General features: G+C 49.4%; 2 protein-coding genes across 9 annotated transcripts in view; one reads left to right on the top strand and one right to left on the bottom strand.

The window, feature by feature from the left end:
* The window catches only part of WDR62 (WD repeat domain 62), a 46,062-nt gene extending 40,922 nt beyond the window's left edge, over positions 1-5,140 (bottom strand). For all 5 annotated transcript variants that reach the window (XM_007165183.2, XM_057533268.1, XM_057533269.1 and 2 more), the window contains exons 1-3: positions 4,803-5,140; positions 1,944-2,035; positions 521-583 (exon numbers count right to left, since the gene is read on the bottom strand). In XM_007165183.2, the coding sequence (XP_007165245.2) occupies positions 521-583; positions 1,944-2,035; positions 4,803-4,979 (332 nt within the window). In that variant the 5' untranslated portion in view covers positions 4,980-5,140. The remainder of the gene's footprint in view (positions 1-520; positions 584-1,943; positions 2,036-4,802) is intronic.
* Positions 4,727-17,909, top strand: THAP8 (THAP domain containing 8). 4 transcript variants are annotated; one of them, XM_057533411.1, is made up of 4 exons: positions 4,727-4,786; positions 15,028-15,220; positions 15,383-15,775; positions 17,332-17,909. In XM_057533411.1, the coding sequence occupies exons 2-4, from the start codon at positions 15,074-15,076 to the stop codon at positions 17,470-17,472; spliced, it is 681 nt and encodes a 226-aa protein (XP_057389394.1). In that variant the 5' UTR covers positions 4,727-4,786; positions 15,028-15,073; the 3' UTR covers positions 17,473-17,909. The 4 variants fall into 4 exon arrangements, with proteins under 4 accessions (XP_057389394.1, XP_057389392.1, XP_057389393.1 ...); XM_057533409.1 differs by lacking the exon at positions 4,727-4,786 and adding an exon at positions 5,456-5,749; XM_057533410.1 differs by lacking the exon at positions 4,727-4,786 and adding an exon at positions 5,456-5,763 and having other exon boundaries at positions 17,408-17,909.
* The last annotated feature ends 1,354 nt before the right edge of the window (positions 17,910-19,263 follow it).

Here is a 19,263-nt window from a genome sequence, read left to right as displayed (position 1 = left end):
CACCCCTGGAACCCTGACTGCTCCTCAAACATCCTGAGATCCTTAACCACTGCAGGGCCTTTGCTCTTGCTGTCCCCTCTGCCTGGAATGCTCTCCCCACACCTTCACATGGGTCACCCCCTCACTTTCTTCAGCTCTCAGCCTCAGGGAGGCTCTGATAACGACTCTGACGAGAGTCCTTTGCCTGCGAACCTGCCCTAACACATCCCCGTCATTTCCTCCATAGCAACAGTCATGGTCTCATGGTCGGCTAGGAATTGCCAACTAGTTTAGTCTGTCCCTCCCCCCACCACCCAAGCTGCCAGCTCTACGAGAGCAGATTCTCGTCTCTTTTGTTAACTTCCATGTCCCCAACACCTGGAACAGTACCTAGCACTGAGCAGACCCTTGGTGAATGTCACTGAACCACCAGGTGAATGAATGAGTCACCCACCCACAAGCACTTCCAGGCAGTGTGGGGAAGGAGGGATGTGCCAGGACCCTGGTCCCACCCCTACCCCATGCCCGGGTCCCAGCTTACCTGGCTGTATTAAAAAGGTGCTGCTGCTTGTTCTCCTTGGGGTTCAAAATCACCACCACACAGCTGGGGAGAAAGAGGAAAATGTGCCCAAACTAAGGGGAGTATTGGGGTCCAGGGATGATTCTACTCCCAACACAAGAGCCCACAGACAAACAAGGCTCTTTCTGAACAGATGCTTCTCTCTTCAGTCTCTTCCTCCCCCATTATCTATGCTGAGAATTCTGGGCACTTAACATTATTATTTTAAACATTTATTTATTTATTTATTTATGGCTGCATTGGGTCTTCGTTGCTGCACGCAGGCTTTCTCTAGTTGCAGCGAGCGGGGGCTACTCTTCATTGCAGTGCGTGGACTTCTCATTGCGATGGTTTCTCTTGCTGCGGAGCGCGGGCTCTAGGCACATGGGCTTCAGTAGTTGTGGCACGCAGGCTCATTAGTTGTGGCTTGTGGGCTCTAGAGCACAGGCTCAGTAGTTGTGGCACACGGGCCTAGTTGCTCCGCGGCATGTGGGATCTTCCCGGACCAGGGATCGAACCCGTGTCCCCTGCATTTGCAGGTGGATTCTCAACCACTGCGCCACCAGGGAAGTCCCAACATTATTATTAATATCAGTATAATCTTAAATAGAAGCCAACACTTCCTCTGTGGTAACTGTTAGGCTCTGGGCTAATAAAGACATACTGTGCACAATCTCTTTAAATCCTCACAACCGCCAGATGAGGTCAGGAATCTTTGTCGCTTTTCATAGATGATGAAACTAAAGTGCTTTACAGAGAGGGAAGTCCTTTACCCAGGACTCCCCAGCAGGTCAGGGACAGAGTGGGGAAGTGAATCCACACCTGTCAGATTCAAGAGCCCAACCCTGTCCTCTATTCTGGCTGCTTCCCAGAGACTCAGTAGCAGATACTGTTCATCAGGAATTACTATGGCCCTGCTCTGCCCTGCCCTGTGGGGGTGAGGGGTCCCTTCGGTGCCTAGAAGAGTGCCAGGCTAGACCAGTATTTGTGGAATAAACAGCTGCAAATGTCCTTCAGTCCTCTCAACTAACTACCCAAGAGGAGGGTATCACTAGTTCTGTTTTACAGAAGCAGAGGCTTGGAGAAGGGCATACACAGTGGAGCTGGGACACAAATCCAGATTGCCTGACACCAACCATGGCTTGGATCTTAACCACCTACCTTTCCCAGAATCACTGCCACCTCCTGCCTGCAGTCACAATAAGGCTTTCTTAGCACTCACGCATGCCAGGTACTGTTCTATACACAGAAGGGCCCATGGAATCCTTCCCACAGCCCTCAGAGGTAGGCAGCATTATCTGCATTCTACAGACGGAAAAGGCGAGGCCCAGAGAGATTCACTGAAGACTTCAGGCTCTGAACTCAGGATCAGTGATCAGAGGCCGAGGCCCACCGACTCACTCACCCTGCCAGGTAGGCCACGTGGCCTGTGCTGGGGTCACAGGTTAGGCCATTGCTGTTCTGGGCTGTGATGCCAAGCACCTTCTCAAGTGATACCTGCAGGGAAAAGGCCCAAATTAGAAGCAGCTGCCCCAGCAGGCCCCACGTGGCACAGTCACCTCAGCCACCCATTCAATCCCTGTCACTCCAACACATTCACTGAGCGTCTAGCGTCATCTACCTCCTCAAATGCTGCTTTGATAAATACAGTGCTAGGTGAAGGGCACAGAATGGTGAGGAAGATAGACAAAAAAAATCCCTGTCCTCCTGGAGCTCACATTCTGGGGGTGATGGGATGGTGGACATAGAAAATGAACAGAACAAATATGTAAAATAGATGTCAGGTGACGATGGGAGCATTAGAGAAAAATTAAGCAAGGAAGGAGATTGAGAGTACAGAGGAAGGGGAGAAGGCCTCACTGAGAAGGTGAATAAGACTCTAAGTATTCTATATGGATGAAAGACTTGACAGCCCACAACACGGCGAAGAAGGTGCTATTATCACCACTATTTTACAGATGAGGACAGAGGCCCAAGGTCCCACCCCTGTGGAGTGGCAAGGTTGGGATACAAACCCAGGTAGTCTCTGGCTTCAAAGCCAGCACTTTGTGCAGCACTTTGCTTACAGCAGTGAACAAAAGTGGACACTGTCCGTTCCCTCAATAAATTCACAGTCTAGAGGTTCAACGAGTAAAGAAACAAGTGAACTTGAACAATCGCATTTAAAATTTTAAAATTCTCTAAGCAAGATAAGTCAAATGAGCCAGTCCCCATCATGGTTGATTAAACAATTTAGAGTATGAACTAACAAACTGTGGTATTTTCATATTCTGAAGAGACTAGTTTCTAATTATTATAAAGTAAAACATTCTCAAGCAAGGTGGTGGGCCTCAGAAATGAAAGGCAAATAGAAGATAGTAATAACTAATATTTATTGAGCATCTAACCAGGAGACAGGCACTGTTTAAATACCTATAACTGTATTAACTTATTTAATGCTCACAATAACCCTGTGATGTGGTCACTATCATCATCATCATCTCCACCTTACAGATGAGGAAACAGAGGCCCATGAGAGTAATCCATCTGGAAGGAGCAGTGCCAGGACTAACCCAGGCAACAAGGCAATGGCAGTCACGTTTTTTTAATCTGTTAATCAGCATTACTGGGCATTAGCATAGCTGGTAATTTTTAGACTAGGTCTCTTGCAAGCTGGATGGACCCTACACCACCAAACAAGAAAAATAAATGACACCAATCACCCAAAATGTTGAATACACAATCACAGCAGTAACTAACACCAAGAGAGTACTTACAATGTGCCAGCTGTTGTTCTAAGCACTTAAGATATGTGAGCTTACTTAATCCTCACCAGTACCCTATAAGGGAACACTTATATTATTATCCTCATTTTACAGATGAGGAAACTGAGGCACAGAAAAGATCAGGAAAGGAAGAACAGAACTAAGGTTAAAGCCCAGGCAGTCTGGGTTCAGAGGCGGTGCCCTTAACCACCTTGTTATACTGCGTCTCTGAAATTACTATTGCTATTCCTCTCCTTTATACACTTTAGAGTCCACAAGGCACTTTCAGGAACATATAAGATAAGGGCTATGAAGTACAGGGTTCTGGGTGAGAGACTTAGGTGGGTGTCTGCTTTAGGCTGGGGTTCAAGAAGGCCTTTCACGGTAGGGATATTCAGGCTGAGACTCGAGGGATAGGAAACAGCCAGGTAGACTGTAGCAAAAAGCCCAGAGAGAGGACTCACCACACACAAAGGCTAAGAGGCGGAAAAGAGATTGGAGCCTCAGGAAAACAGAAAGCAGGCCACTGTGACTGAACCTTCATGAGAGGGAGGCCAAGGGAAGTATGGCGAGAGAAGTGGGCAGGGGCCACTTGCCTAGGCACCTTGCACCCAGGAGTGGGTGATATAATCAGAGTGTAGAAGAAAGCCACGGAGGAGGAACAAGATCCACAGCAGCTACCACGTACTGACCCTCTACCTGGACTTTGTGCCAAGTTGGTCATATTCACAATCTTGTCGCATCTCCCTGCAACACCATGGTTATTGTTATCTCCATTTTATAAAAACAGACTTTGCAGCTCGGGGAGTTGGAAAACAACTTTTTAAATTGCTGCTGTGCTACTGGAATTTCTTCTACCTACTCTAAAATCTTTGTTTCTGTGTCTCAGGATTTAAGGAACTGTTCTATACGCCGTCTCCCTACCTCCGGCAGAGCTGCTGAGATTTTACAAATATTACTCACATACCGTCCATAATTTAGGGTGGCAATATGGACTAAGAATCCCACCTTGGTAAAGGAGAAGGGAAGAGAAGGCAGGGGATGAAGGAAGGCAGGCTAGAGCTGAGGAAGAGTTGGAACAAGTAGGACACGGAACTGAACCCTGGTAGGGACCCTAAAGACCAAGAGGTGGGTGAGGTCAACAAAAGTGGAAGAGCCCAGAGATACGTCTAAAGGTAACTAAAGGGATAAACAGAACTAGGAGGTGATTAGCAAAACTAAAATGCGCTCCAAGGTACAGGGCCAGGGAGGAACCCCGGCAACGCTCCAAGGGCTAAGGGTGGGGCCAGGGTTTGAGAAGTGGGAGTAGGAACGACGGGCACTACCCGAGAGAGGAGGAGACAGGGCAGTGGGATGAGCCTTGGCTAAGGGGGCGGGGTTTAGAGGACTAGTCGGGTCAGAGAACAGCTAGAGGGTGTACCAACCGGGGGCTGAGAGGCGGGGCCAAAGATCTAAGGGCGGGACCAAGGGAGACCCAGGGGAACCTGGAACTGAGATGGGCAAGGTAAGCAGCTCCTCACCCGGTTCTGCACCGTGTCCTCTGGCGCCGCCGAGAGCCTCGTCCGCCGCCGGAGGCAGAGCGGTGGAACGGGGGGCGGGGAGGACTGGGCCCTCCGTGCCGGAACTCCCGCCATGATGGATGGCAACTTCTCGACTGCATCGTTCCGCGCGTAGCCTCCGGGCCCCAAGGCCGCCATCGTCGCTCCGGAGCCCGGCGACCGTTACCCTCCTCAACCGCCACCGAACAGCGAACGGCCGCGGGAAAGCCGGCGCCGCCGCCCATTGGATGCGGCCGGCTGCCGGTCTGGCCAATCTCAGGGTTGCCAGGCGGCGCTTTTGACCAATGAGAGCTAAGAGGCGGAGCGGAGTGTTTGGCAGGGTGGAGTCACGGCTCCTCAGTTTGATGCTTGATCGAGCGTTGAGGAGTTTGTTTTTGATGCCGTCTGTGTTTTCATCATTCACTAAATATCAGGTTTTAACTTTTACGAGGCTAATGCCAAAGCCTCCTCGCCTCGCTTTTTGCTGCCCCCCACCCCCACCCATGGGCGAATATGCGCGCAGTGGCAGTCGCCCGGATGTAAGCGTAGGGTGGAGCCGAAAAAAGACTGAAGAGTTGGCGCAGACTCAGAAACGCCTTGACGCCATCTCTCCCCCATCATGTGAGGGAAGCTAAGAGCCGGCTTTGCGCAGACATTCTCGCTTTTCTCCATTTGCCACGTGATGAGGGCGTAGCTGTGGTAACGCGGCCCAGCGCGCAGTACGCGGGCACGTGACGAGGCCCTAGGGGCCCTTACGTCAGGCACGCTGCAAGCGCGCGGGCTGGGCGGGGTTCGGCGGCGCCCGGTGAGGACCAAAGTGCGTCTGCAGGCCGGGCAAAACCCAGTTGGGTTGGACAGCCATGCCCAAGTACTGCCGGGCTCCGAACTGCTCCAACAATGCGGGCCAACTGGGCGCGGACAACCGCCCGGTGAGCTTCTACAAGTGAGCGCAAGCGAGGGGCGGGGCTTGCAGGGAGGCGGGGCCCTGTGGGGGCGGGCCCGAGGATAAATGCAGCAGTGCGGGGGACCTAGTCCAGCTTGGGGGTGTCTGGAAGCAGGGTTAGCAGGCTGAAGAGACCGTATTCCCAGTGTTTCACTAACAGTAAACACCGCACATGTAAAGGTGCAGATGTGTGAAACAGCAGGGGTAGACGATTAACTGCAGGTAGTGAACGGGGCGAGCGGAGGAATGGGAGGGCTGTGTAGACAGAAGTGAGGTTGGTGCAGGCTCAGAAAGAGCCTACAATTTCCCACTCGCCATCCCCATGGATTTGAGGCATCTCAAACTCAAAACATCCGAAACCAAGCTCCTGATTTTGTCTCTCCTAAAACCTCCCATAGCCTTTCTTATCCTAGTTAATAGCTTTGCATCCTTACCGTCTTTCAGGCTAGAAACCCTTAGAGTCATCTTTACTTCTTCTCTTATAGCTACTTTATTTATTTGTTTATTATTTATTTTTGGCTGTGTTGGGTCTTCAGTTCATGCGAGGGCTTTCTCTAGTTGCGGCAAGCGGGGGCCACTCTTCATCGCGGTGCGGGGACCGCTCTTCATCGCGGTGCGCGGGCCTCTCACTATCGCGGCCCCTCCCGTTGCGGGGCACAGGCTCCAGACGCGCAGGCTCAGTAGTTGTGGCTCACGGGCCCAGCTGCTCCGTGGCATGTGGGATCTTCCCAGACCAGGGCTCGAACCCGTGTCCCCTGCATTAGCAGGCAGACTCTCAACCACTGCGCCACCAGGGAAGCCCTACTTCTTCTCTTTTCTCACACTTGAGAAAGTAAAAATTAGCTTGAACTGTAAAACAAAAAAAACCCCCAATAACAACAAAAGACCTGCTTTCTTATTTATTTGGCTGGAATGACAGACACGGGAAAAGCTAGCTGAAGAGTTAATAGGAAAAAAATTTTCTATATTTTTCTCAGGGATGTGCTGCAGATGTAAAGTGACAAAACTCCCTTTCTTTTGAGTGACTGCTGCTTTCTTACTTGGAAGCTTTGTTCTCTAAAATCGTAGGCCATCACAAACTGCTGTTTGAAATTACATCAGTAAGAATGAAACATCTTACTTAAGGTTTGGAGAAGTTGAGTCACTTTGACACAGAGAAGCAACCTTGATTTACAATCCAGGTGCAGAGCTTCAGGTAGGGGGTTTCTGGACACAGTATTCCACATCTATCCAAACTTTATTGCTTCCAAGGAGACAGACCCTGGGCCCACTTTGTAATCCAGGTCTGATATTGATCCCTTTACACACATTTCTGCTTTGCTTTGAGGCTATCCAAACACTGTTTCACTTACCTTTCACCTAAATTTCACCCATTCACCAAACCCAAATAATAATTATTTTCCTCTGTTTGATGAAACTCCCCACAGTATCTCTGGTGTACAGTCCCCTTATTACTGTGGTAAATAAACCTGACTTCCCTAGACTACAGGTTTGTCCCTGGTGGCCTTAGTCTAAGTGGGCCAGGACACATTCCGCATCCAGTCCGTTAGCAAATCCTGCTGGCTCTCCCTTTAAAGTCTATCAAGAATTTACCACTTCTAACCCCCTTCCTTGCCCTCACCCTGCTGTTGGCCACTGTCACCTCCCAACTGCATGACTGCACTATTTTAGTAGTCTCTCCATTTGTCAGCCTGCTCCCACAGTCTGATCAGGGCTCAGATCCCCTCCCCAGCTCCCACCTGACTCTGTAAAGACAAGAAGATGAGGCTGGAGCAGGCAGAGAACAGGCCTACAAAGCCCTACAGGAGCTGGATCCCCACTCTCTGTCTGACCTCATCTCCTCCCTCCTGCCCCTTACTTACTCTGCTCCAGTGTCACTGGCTTATTCCATGTTCCTCTAGCATGCCAGGCACATTGTTGCCCCAGGGCCTTCCCCTGTTCTGAACAGCCTGTGCTGTTCCCTCTGCTTGGAAAGATCTTCCCTTTATGACCACCACTCTGTAAAATGATAACCGTCTCCCAGTACATACATATTCTCCCTATTCGCCTCCTGCTTTATTTTTCCCTTTAACATTTACCACTTTCTGGCATACCACATATTTGATATATTCATTTATTGGCTCCTCCACTAGAATGTCAGCTCCATGAAGGCAGGGATTTGTTTCTATCTCATTCCCTGTTGTGTCCCCACCATCTAGAACAGTGCCTGGCACATAGTGGGTGCTCAGTAAATATTTGTTGGATGAATTCGATGAATGCATTTCAGATGGGCTCCTCAGGAAACTCAGAATGCCATGTCCCAGCTATCCCTTGAGGGACCCTGGTTCAGGGTAGGAGGAGGGCAGAGGAGTCTTTGAACCTAAATCAGTATGTCCAGACTTGCTTTTTAAAATATATCACTCTGACATCGTTTATTAAGTCAGCAACTCCGAGTGTCTCCTGTAGTAAGTAAGCTCCTGCTGGACACAAAGGACCCTGACAGATCTTGTTCCTGCCCTGACGGAGCTCATGGATAGGTACGGGGTCAATCATTGAAGAACTGAGGACACAACTTGATCCTTTCTTTTCTTCAGCACCACTACCCCCAATCTAGTCCATTAATCCATCCTTTGACTCCACCCTCCAAAACAGTCCCATCCTGCAGCAATCACAACAAAAGCCCTAACTCCTTGGCAATACAGTTATAAATGCAAAGGGAAGAATCCTCACTAAACTATCAGGAAATAAGGAAAGAAAGAAAACCCACCACATTCCTAGTCTGACCACTTCTGATCACCTCTGCTGTCACAGCGTAGCCCAGGCTGCCATTATTTCTTTCTTTCTTCTTTTAATATTTCTTTCTTTCTTTCTTTCTTTCTTTATTTTGGCTGTGCTGGGTCTTAGTTGCGGCATGCGGGATATTTAGTTGTGGCATGTGGGATCTTTAGTTGTGGCACGTGGACTTCTTAGTTGCAGCATGTGGACTTCCTAATTGTGGCATGCGAACTCTTAGTTGTGGCATGCATGTGGGATCTAGTTCCCTGACCAGGGATCGAACCCGGGCCCCCTGTATTGGGAGTGCAGAGTCTTACCTGTTGGACCACCAGGGAAGTCCCCATCATTTCTTAATGAGATGCTGTGATAGGTGCTTGCTGGTCTCCCTACTTCTACGCTTGCTTCCCTTACAGCGATAACAATAATAACTTGTTTAAAGAGCACTTACTGTATACCAGGTACTGTTCTAAGTGCTTCACACATAATAATAAGGAGAACAGTGAGAACTGTGCATAGCAGCCAGGCGACCGTATAAAAATCAGTTCACGTCTGTGTTGTTAAAATCCCCCCAATGGCTGCCAGGCTGTTCCTCACACAGGCTGACCCATTCCCACCTCAAGGCCCATCCCTGAGTCACTCTTGAAGAAGCCATTTAGCTAAGAGTTTGGTGAGGAGCCGTCTCCAAAAGAGATTCAAGAGAGGGCATGGATGCTAGGAAGGAACAAGGTGAAACACTGAGGGAAGTGGCTGCTAGGAAGTAACTCGAAATTCCTGCCTGGGTGCAAAAGGAAACGTTCATTAGTTGTGATTTAGGCCCTTTCAGGAACAAATGACAGTCATCTCTCATGGCAGGGGGAGGTGTCTAACAGGTAGGAATTGCATCTGTCTGGCAGTAACAAAGTCCTGAAATAATAGTGGCTTTACCAAATTATGGGGTCTATAGGAATCAGCGTGGTTAGGTTATGCTACAGTGACAAACTCACAGAATCTCAGTGGCTTACCACAGCAAAGGTTTATTCCTCACTCATACTAATGTCCTTTGCAGGCCCTTTGTGGCCCTTCTCTACTGTATCTTAATTGGGGATTCAGGCTGAAGGAGCCTCCCCTACCTGGAATATTGATGGTCTTGTGGGAGGGGGAAAAGAGAAAGTGGGGAGGATCACCCAATGGCTCCTGGTAAATTGTATATTTAGAAGTGGCCCATATCACTTTTACTTCTTTGGCCACAGCAAGTCTATGGCAAGCGTCAGGTCAGTAGAGTGGAAATGTGTATCTTCGTGTGGGGAAGGGCAGCAAATGTTTTGAACAATAATACAATCTACCGCAAGGTTTATTTTTCTCTCGCATGAAACAAGTACAGAGGTTGGCAGACGAGCACTGGTGTGGCAGTTCCACAATCATCAGGGATGAGGGTCCCATCTTTCATATCCATCCAGTGGCTGCCAAGTACCTCAGCCATCATGCCCAACCATTTCTGGAGGGAGAAAAGAGAAGGGACGAAGAGCAAAAGAGACACAACTCTAAACTAAGCTGGTCTGCTTTACAAAGCCTTCTCAGAAATCCCACCCAATGGTAGGTTCTTCATCATTGGTCACCCCCCCCAACTGCAAAGGAGCCTGGGAAGTGTAGTCTTTTGCTGGGCAGTTAACCCCCTGAAGACATTTTGAGTTATGTTAGTAAGGAAGAAAAGAAGAACTCCTAGCAGTGCTGTGGATAGAATGGCCAACAAGACTAAAATATTCTATAAAAAAAGGAGGACACTGGCTGTGCACTTAAGGTAGAATCTTAGAGAGGGACATTTCCTATCATAAATGTTGCCATCTAGAGGAACAAAAGAGAATAAAAACAAGACCAAATTAGGAAGAGGTTTTCTATGATATTAATTTCCTCCTTTGCCTCTTGAGCTGCTTCTGATTCCATTTGAGAACCCTCTCACATTTAAGGTACCATCCTAGATGTCTCACCCAACATGATAGTATTGGCCAGAACTTAGTTACATGGCCCACCTACTGCAAAGGAACCTGGGAGACAGTCATCTAACAGGGTACGTTATGGCCTCAAAAAAGTTGGAGTTGGTTAATAAGGAAGAAGAAGAGAGTGGACATGGAGTAATCAGTTGGCAGTCTCTTCCCAGGAGTAGGTGGGAAGTGCTGGTACAAGGGATTTCATGTTCGTGTCCAGGCAGAAGGAGGCTGGTGAGAACATTTGGATCTCAGATTGAGGCTGAAGGAACTGCAGCAGCCAGAGTTTCTGGCTCTGTGCCCTGGGGTTCTGCTCTTTGGATGCCACGCTCTCCTCTGAGTCAGCCCTTCTGTCCTCATTCACCAGCTATCCCCCACTTCCCTCTCTGTCTGCCTTTTGCCTGAAAGCCTTCCTTTGCTCCCCACCAACAACCTCTGTCCATCCCATCCACCTCCTCCCCACTGGTGGCCTCTTTACTTTCTTATGTGTCTTTCCCAGTGTGTCTTTATGCAAATGCAAGCAAGTCTGAACATATGTTCTTGTTTCCCCCTTTATTACTTTGTTAGTTTCCTATGGCTGCTGTTACAAACTGCTGGTGGCTTAAAACAATAGGAATTATTCTCTCACGATCCAGATCGATTTTACTGGGCCCAAAATCAAGGTGTCAGCAGGGCTGCATTCCCCAGGAGGCTCTAGGAGAAAATCTGTTCCTTGCATCTTCCGGTTTCTGGTGTCCGCAGGCATTCCTTGGCTTTTGGCCACATCACTCCAATCTCTGCCTCTGTCGTCACATTGCGTCTCCTCTTTTATCTGTGGTAGTATGTTCTCCTGCTTCCCTCTTATAAGAATACTTGCAACTGCATTTAGGGCCAACCCGGATGATGTAGGATAATTTTCCCCATCTCAAGATCCTTAACTTAATCACATCTTTTGTCATGAAATGCAATATTCACAGGCTCCGGGGATTAGGACATGGATGTCTTTTGGGGGACCGTTATTCAGGCTGCCACAATGACTAAAAGCTGATATACTCTATTTGGATCCTTGCTTTTTTCACATAATATATGCCTGACAATAGCATATCATTTCATACAGTGCCTTCAGCCTATTTTAGAGCTGCGTGGTATTCTTTTGTGTGCATATGCCGGAGTTTATTTGTCCTGTCTCCTATGGATGGGATTGTCCCCCACTCTCTAACACTCCTTACTCTTCCTTTTTAACAAAGAGCAGGCCTTATAGCCCTCAGCAAGTAAAGGTATCAGGTGTTTTTATGGTTAACTCCTATTTATGGAATTGATACTGGTTTTCCATTTTCAATTGTTGTTTAAGTTTCTCTTTTAGGTATCTTCGTTTAATAAGTTGGTCAATTTTAAGAAAAATATTAAGTAAATAATGTCACAGATATGGAAGACATTGTGAAGGTGGGATGTGGATGAATGACTGTATTAGTTATCTAATGCTCCATAACAAACTATCCCAACATTTAGCAGCTTAAAATAAACCTTTAATGTCTCACAGTTTCTGGCAGCTCCCATAGAACAAACTGGCCGGAACTTAATCATGTGGCCACCTCTAGCTGCAAATGAAGCTGGGAAATGAGGTCTTTATTGTGGACAGTCTTGAGCCCAGGTCTAAATAGAAAGTGTATTGCTATAAAAGGGGGCAAAAAGAGACGTTGGGGACAGTGGCACCAGTTAACGGGTGGCACTACTTCTAATGGACACAGAAGTAGTTGGGCACCTGTAGAGGGTGCCTTATCAGATAACCCCTATCCACTCCCACTGGGAAAGCTTTTATTTAATTCATTAAAAAAAAACAACTTTAAAATTAAAAAAATTTTTAATTGTGGTAAAATACACATAACATAAAATCTCCCCTTAACCATTTTTTTTTTTTTTTTTTTTTAAATTATTAGCACCTTTAATTACTGTTTATTTATTTATTTGTTTGGCTGTGTTGGGTCTTCGTTTCTGTGTGAGGGCTTTCTCCAGTTGCGGCAAGCGGGGGCCACTCTTCATCGCAGTGCGTGGGCCTCTCACTATCATGGCCTCTCTTGTTGCAGATCACAGGCTCCAGACGCGCAGGCTCAGCAGCTGTGGCTCACGGGCCCAGCCGCTCCGCGGCATGTGGGATCTTCCCAGACCAGGGCTCGAACCCGTGTTGCCTGCATTAGCAGGCAGATTCTCAACCACTGCGCCACCAGGGAAGCCCTCCCCTTAACCATTTTTAAATTCAGTAGTATTAAGAATGTTCACATTGTTGAGCAACCAATCTCCAGAACTTTTTCTTTCTTTTTTTTTTAAATTTATTTATTTATTTTTGGCTGCATTGGGTCTTCGTTGCCGTGCGCGGGATTTCTGTAGCTGCGGTGAGTGGGGGCTACTCTTCGTTGCGATGTGCGGGCCTCTCATTGCAGTGGCTTCTCTTGTTGCAGAGCACGGGCTCTAGGCACGCGGGCTTCAGTAGTTGTAGCACGCAGGCTCAGTAGGTGTGGCTCGTGGGCTCTAGAGTGCAGGCTCAGTAGCTGTGGCGCACGCGCTTAGTTGCTCCGTGGCATGTGGGATCTTCCCGGACCAGGGATCGAAGCCATGTCCCCTGCATCGGTAGGCAGATTCTTAACCACTGCACCACCAGGGAAGTACCTCCAGAACTTCTTCATCTTGCCAAACTGAAACTCTATACCCATTGAACAAGAACTCCCAATTTCCCTCCCCCTCCCCCCAGCCCCTGGCAACCACCGTTCTACTTTCTGTTTCTCTGAATTTGACTACTTTAGATACCCCATATAAGTGGAATCATACAGTATTTGGGTTTTTTGTGACTGGTTTATTTCACTTACCGTAATGTACTCAAGATTCATGTTATAGTATGTGTCAGAATTTCTTTCCTTTTTAAGGCTGAATAATATTTCATTGTATGTATATACCACCTTTTGCTAATCCATTCATTTGTTGATGGACCCTTGGGTTTCTTCCCGCTTTTGGCTATTGTAAATAATGCTATTATGCACGTGAGTATGCGCATATCTCTTCGAGACTCTGCTTTCAATTTTTAGGGGGTCTGTATCCAGAAGAGGGATTGTTGGGTCATATGGTAATTCTATTTTCAATTTTTTGAGGAACAGCCATACTATTCATAGAGACTGCTCCATTTTACATTCCCACCAACAGTGCACAGGGTTCCAGTTTCTGCTCATCCTTGCCAACACTTGTTATTTTGTGTTTGTTTGTTTTTGTATAGTAGTCATTCTAATGGTTATGAGGTGATATCTTGTGGGGTTTTTTAAATAAATTTATTTATTTTATTTATTTATTTTTGGCTGTGTTGGGTCTTCGTTTCTGTGCGCAGGCTTTCTCTAGTTGCAGCGAGCGGGGACTACTCTTCATCGTGGTGCGCGGGCTTCTCATTGTCGTGGCCTCTCGTTGCGGAGCACAGGCTCTACATGCGCAGGCTCAGTAGTTGTGGCTCACGGGCTTAGTTGCTCCGCGGCATGTGGGATCTTCCCAGACCAGGGCTCGAACCTGTGTCCTCTGCATTGGCAGGCAGATTCTTAACCACTGCGCCACCAGGGAAGCCCAATCTTGTGGTTTTGATTGGCATTTTCCTAATGATAAATGATGTTGAGCATCTTTTCATATGCTGGTTGGCCATTTGTATCTTCTTTGGAGAAATGTCTATTCAAGTCCTTTGCCCATTTTTTAATCGGGTTATTTGTTGTTGTTAAGTTGTTTAAAAACTTTTTAACATGTTTTCAAGCATACACAAAAAATAGAGTTGTTTAAATGAATCCTCATGTATCTATCACTCAGTTATACCAGTTGTCAACATTTTGCTAATGTTTTTCATCCACCTTCCTCCCATGTACATCTTTAATGCAGTATTTTAAAGTAAATTCCAGACATTAGGTCTTTTATCCATAAATACTTCAGAATATTTTTCTAACAGATGACTATTTTAGAAGTTTAAACCAATATAATTATCACACCTAGCAAAATTAACTTCTTACAATTATCTAATACCCAATTCATGTTCAGTTTCCCCCAGTTGTATTAAAATGTCTTTTTACAGAATGGTTTGTTGCAGAGAAAGTCCACATCTGCCTTTGGACTGATGTTTCTTAAATCTCTTTTAATCTATAATCCCACCCCTACCCCCATGAATATGGGATCTCCCACATTCTAGATTTGTCCGATTTTGTAAACTGCCTCCTGAGATTCATATGGAGGAACAGACTTGGGGGGAAGGGAGAGTGACAGTGGGCAAAGAGACCAGGAAGGAGACTGTTGCAAAAACCCAGCCAGGGGAGGCTGGAGGCTGGAGGCTGGATAGGAGGGTCAATGGAGGTGGGAGAGGTGGGCTGATGCTGGGTGTTTAAAAGGTGAAGCCTGAAGAACTGGATGTGAGTAGGAGGTTGAGAACCTGGTTGGGAGGCAGGGCCAGATTCTGGCCCAGGGGAGGCAGAGGTTTGGAGCTCAGGGACCTCTGGGTGTGCGTATCCTCAGGGAGGGGTGGGGTTGGACCTGATCTCGCTGACCCCGCCCCCGGCAGGTTCCCCCTGAAGGATGGCCCCCGGCTGCAGGCCTGGCTGAGGCACATGGGGCGTGAGCACTGGGTGCCTAGCTGCTACCAGCACCTGTGCAGCGAGCACTTCGCCCCCTCTTGCTTCCAGTGGCGCTGGGGCGTGCGCTACCTGCGGCCGGATGCTGTGCCCTCCATCTTCTCCCGAGCGCTGCCCGCCAAGGTGAGCTCAGGAGAGTCCCATGGCTGGAGTCTGATCCCCCGCCCTCCCCTCTGAGGGAGGTCCCTCCTGCAGGCTGACTCTCAGCCCTCCACTCCTGAGGAATTTTCCCTTGGAGTCCGGCCCTGATGTCCTCCATCCCCCATCCCTTGCCTTGTCTTCCAGAGGCAGACGAATTCCCGAAGTACCGAGAAAGCAGTCGTGCCTCCGCCTCCGCAGGAGGCCAAGTCCCTGTCCCCTGGCCCAGCCGTCCCGGCCCCTGGCCCCGTACAGCTTGCGGTGCTGGGGCCAGCATCCGGGGGTCCCGAAGCCCCAGCCACCATGTTCCTGACTCCCCTGCCGCATCCGCCGGTTCCCACGGGGCCGCGCCCTGGAGTGTCGGCCCAGCACCCCCGGACCGGGCTGGGCGCGGCGCTGGGAGCGCTGCAGCGGCGGGTGCGGAGGCTCCAGCGGCGCCACGAGCGGCACCAGGCGCGGCTGCGGGCTCTGGAAGAGCTGGCGAAGCAGCTGCGCGCGGAGAGCCTGCTGGCGCCGGCGCACCGGGGCTGCCTGCGCGCGGTGAGTGCCCTGCCCGGCCCACACAGTTGGTGTGCTTTCGGCTAAACTAGAGTCCAGAGTTGAAAGTCAGAACATTTCACCCGTGTTTCCAAATTTCTGGCTTGAAAAAAAATCAGTCTGGCAATGCCAAGCAACTATCGGTGGGAGCTGAGTAGTGGCTGCTCCATTTAATAATATTATAATATTTAAGCAGCCCTTACTCTCTTCTAGACACAGAGTTAATAACTTATTGAAAACTCACTATGACCTTGATATTGAAACTGCTCTTGTCCCCATTTTCCATACGAAAAAACTGAAGCACAGAGTGGTCCAGTAACTTGCCCAAAGCCAGGCAGTCAGTAAGTTGCAGAGCCAGGATTCAAACCCAGGTGTCTGGCCCCAGAGGAGGCCTGTGTTCTGTGGGAGAGCTCCCTGCCTGGCCCCTATACAGCTTGAGTTTGCAACTCTATACTAGAGTCTCCCAGGCCCTATCTAAGGCCCTTTTGCCCCTATGTTTTACTGCTGAGTATTTTCTGGCGTGGGGAGTGGAGGGGATCATGTCTTTTTTTTTCGGCCACGCCACGCGGCTTGTGAGGTCTTAGTTCCCCGAGCAGGGATCGAATCCGTGCCCCCTGCAGTGGAAGCACAGAGTCCTAACCACTGCACCACCAAGGAATTCCCGAGGAGATCATGTCTTTAAAAATCAAAATTTGACCAGGCCTTTTTCCTGCTTAAAACCCCAGGGTCAAGCTTGAGGTCCCAGGACCCTTGTTCCTGCCTGGACAAGGGAGGTGGGAGGGGGTTTCAGAAAGCCCCTGAGGTACCTCTGTAGCTAAGGTGTCTCAACCTGACAGCCAGTGGGTTGGGCCTGGCCCACAGATATTATTCTTTTGGCCTCAGTAATGCTGTAAAATATTTTCTGGTCTTTCCTGAAGGCTCAGCAGATCTAGCAGCACTGGGTTCACATCCCCAGATAGTAGCAGTCAGCTAGAGCTGCAGTGGCCGTCCCCAGAGGCTTTATGTTTGAGACTGTGGCCTGAACCATGCTGGAGCACAAGAGGGACATACGGGGGGTTGGGGGGGGCAAGGACATAACTCAGACTCAGGCCTGGGGCTCTTCATGGAGCCTGCCAGGGCCTTTGGGCTGACAGTGTCTCTCTCTGCCTCCCCTGCCCCCATTCCATCCCTGCCTCTCAATCTCTTCCTCTTTCTCCCACATTCATCTTTGTCTTTCTGCCCCCTATGTCTCTGTCATCCCATCTATCTCCCCACTTCCCGTGTCTCTCTTCATCTGCATCTTTATCCCCCATATCCATGTCCCTGTCTCCCTGCCCCTACATTTCTCCCACCCCCCATATCTGTCTCTCCATGTCTCTCTTCCCCCACATCTCTCTCCTCACATCTCTCTCTGCCCGTATCTCTCTCTGTCTCCTGACACCCCCCTCCCACCTCCACCTCCCTGTTCCTCACCATTTCTCCCACTGCCCCCACTTTTTCCTTCCCTCCTTCCCTCCCCTCACTCCCCTCATTCCCCTGTGTCCTCCATCTCTACTACTTCTTTGCCTGGGACGGCCCAGCTCCCTGGACCTGAGGAATCCCAAGCCTTCACCATCATCTGTGGAGGGCCTGACATAGCTGTGGTTCTTGCCCAAGGTCCTGCACCTCCTACCCTGGACGCCAAGCCTGAGCTCCTGGACACTCAGACTCCCAGTGCATAAGGACCAGGACAGATGATAGAAGACAGAGGAAGAGAGACGCATCAAACGTGGGCTTGGCCCAGCCCCATGACCCATGCCCGGGGCATAGCAGTGGCTCCCTCAAGGGCCTGGCTCCCACCACCTCCTCCTAGGGACCCCTTGAACCTTAGGGCTGACCTGGGCCCAAGACCCCTGTCAGCAGTGATTACCCTGGGAACCAGGTCCCGACCCCACCTTCAATCTTTGCGGTCAGTAAAACATCCTCAGAGCAGAGCAAGGGTTGTTTGGAGAGAGTTGTACCTGGTTCTGAAGAGCCCCTCATACCCTTTGCCAAGCCTGGTGCCAAGCTGGGATACAGCAGTGAACACAGCTGACAAAAGTCCTGTCCTCGTGGTGCTCACTTTCTGCTTGAGCAGAAGATGAACTAGTAAACTAATAAACAGTATAATTTCAGGTTGTGATAAGTGTCAAAAAGACTGAATGAAAATGTAATGGGCTGGGTGGGAGGGAGGACTCTCTAAGGAGACAATGTTTGAGCAGACACCTGATGATGAGAAGGAGCTGGCCTGGAAGGCACGTGGACTGGATGTTCCAGGGAGAGGAACAGCCCCTGCACATGCCCTACCATCTAAGGTATAAGCCGGAGGAAGACGGTGTTGCTATGGCGAACACTGAAGCAGGGAAGGGAGTGAGTGTTTGTGTGTGAGGAGGGTGGGGGTGGGATGCAATGTTAGAGCAGAAAAGGTCTCATTGGAAAGGTACCAATAAGCGAAAGCCTAAAGGAGAGGAGTAAGGGAACCAGGTATCTGGGGAAAGAGCATTCCAGGCAGAAGGAAAGCCAGTGCAGAGGTCCTGGGGTGAGGAGGAACAAGGAGGCCAGGATGATTAGAGTGGAGTGACCGAGGGGGAGAGTGAGAGGAGGTGAGATTGGAGAGATGACAGGGAAGTTCACACAGGGACTTGTGGGTTGTGGTTGAGACATTGGCTGTTACCTGCAGTGAGGTGCAGCAAGCAGATGCCTTTAGGAAGGTCCTGATGTGATAGGTGTTAATAGGTCCCTCTGGCATATTGGGGTGTTGGGGGGAGCTGCCATAGTCCAGGTGGGAGAGGATGAAGGATGGACCAGGATGAGGGCCTGGGACTGGGGTCAGGGATGAAATTCTGGAAATATCTTGAATGGAGCTACTGGGCCTGCACATTAGAAGGATGAGAGGTGGAAGGCAAAGTCAGCCAGCCCTGTTCAGGCTGGGATGATTGTGGACAGTGCAGGCCACAACCAGTCAGGTGTGACAGCCCAGCCAGGATGATGGAGCCAGGAAGGCCTCATCCCTGGGCTGGCTCCTGGAGACCTTTCTGGGGGAGGAGTCCATTGGCGGCAGATCTATCCCCTAGACACTGCCAAAGCCATGTAGCACGGTGATTAAAAGCCCAGACTCTATAGCCCGGCCACTGGGATTCAAGTCTTAGCTCCATTACCTATTTGCTGTATGCCCTTGGGTAAACGGCTTAACTTCTCTGGGGAAGTGCTGTGTGAGCACTATGTGATAACGACAATGACAGTGATTATAGGAGTCTCCACAAAATCATCCCTCTGAGACATCCCTTGTCTAGGGCGGACATGGAGTAGAGGTCAGGTCTGATATGTCAGAGAGAGAAAACACCCACCACTACCACACATCGAGACCCCTGCCCAAACTGGTCTGGTTTGCAGTCCTTCGCAAAGGCACTATCACAGCGGGATGGACAATAAGAGCTGTGCCCGTTTTCCCATCCCTCTCTTTTTGCCCTTGTCCCTGCTTCATCTCTCTCCTG

This window comes from Balaenoptera acutorostrata, chromosome 19, assembly GCF_949987535.1.
Source record: "Balaenoptera acutorostrata chromosome 19, mBalAcu1.1, whole genome shotgun sequence".
NCBI classification, from domain to species: Eukaryota; Metazoa; Chordata; class Mammalia; order Artiodactyla; family Balaenopteridae; genus Balaenoptera; species Balaenoptera acutorostrata.
This window is presented reverse-complemented; position numbering and strand designations above follow the sequence as displayed.

Bases quoted from the DNA above. Each gene is read 5' to 3' on its own strand.
- THAP8 (XM_057533408.1), top strand. From the start codon at position 5,681: ATGCCCAAGTACTGCCGGGCTCCGAACTGCTCCAACAATGCGGGCCAA. The intron at 5,764-15,027 runs GTGAGCGCAAGC...CGCCCCCGGCAG, and splicing joins CGCCCGGTGAGCTTCTACAA to GTTCCCCCTGAAGGATGGCC. The intron at 15,776-17,331 runs GTGAGTGCCCTG...GGGACGGCCCAG, and splicing joins ACCGGGGCTGCCTGCGCGCG to CTCCCTGGACCTGAGGAATC.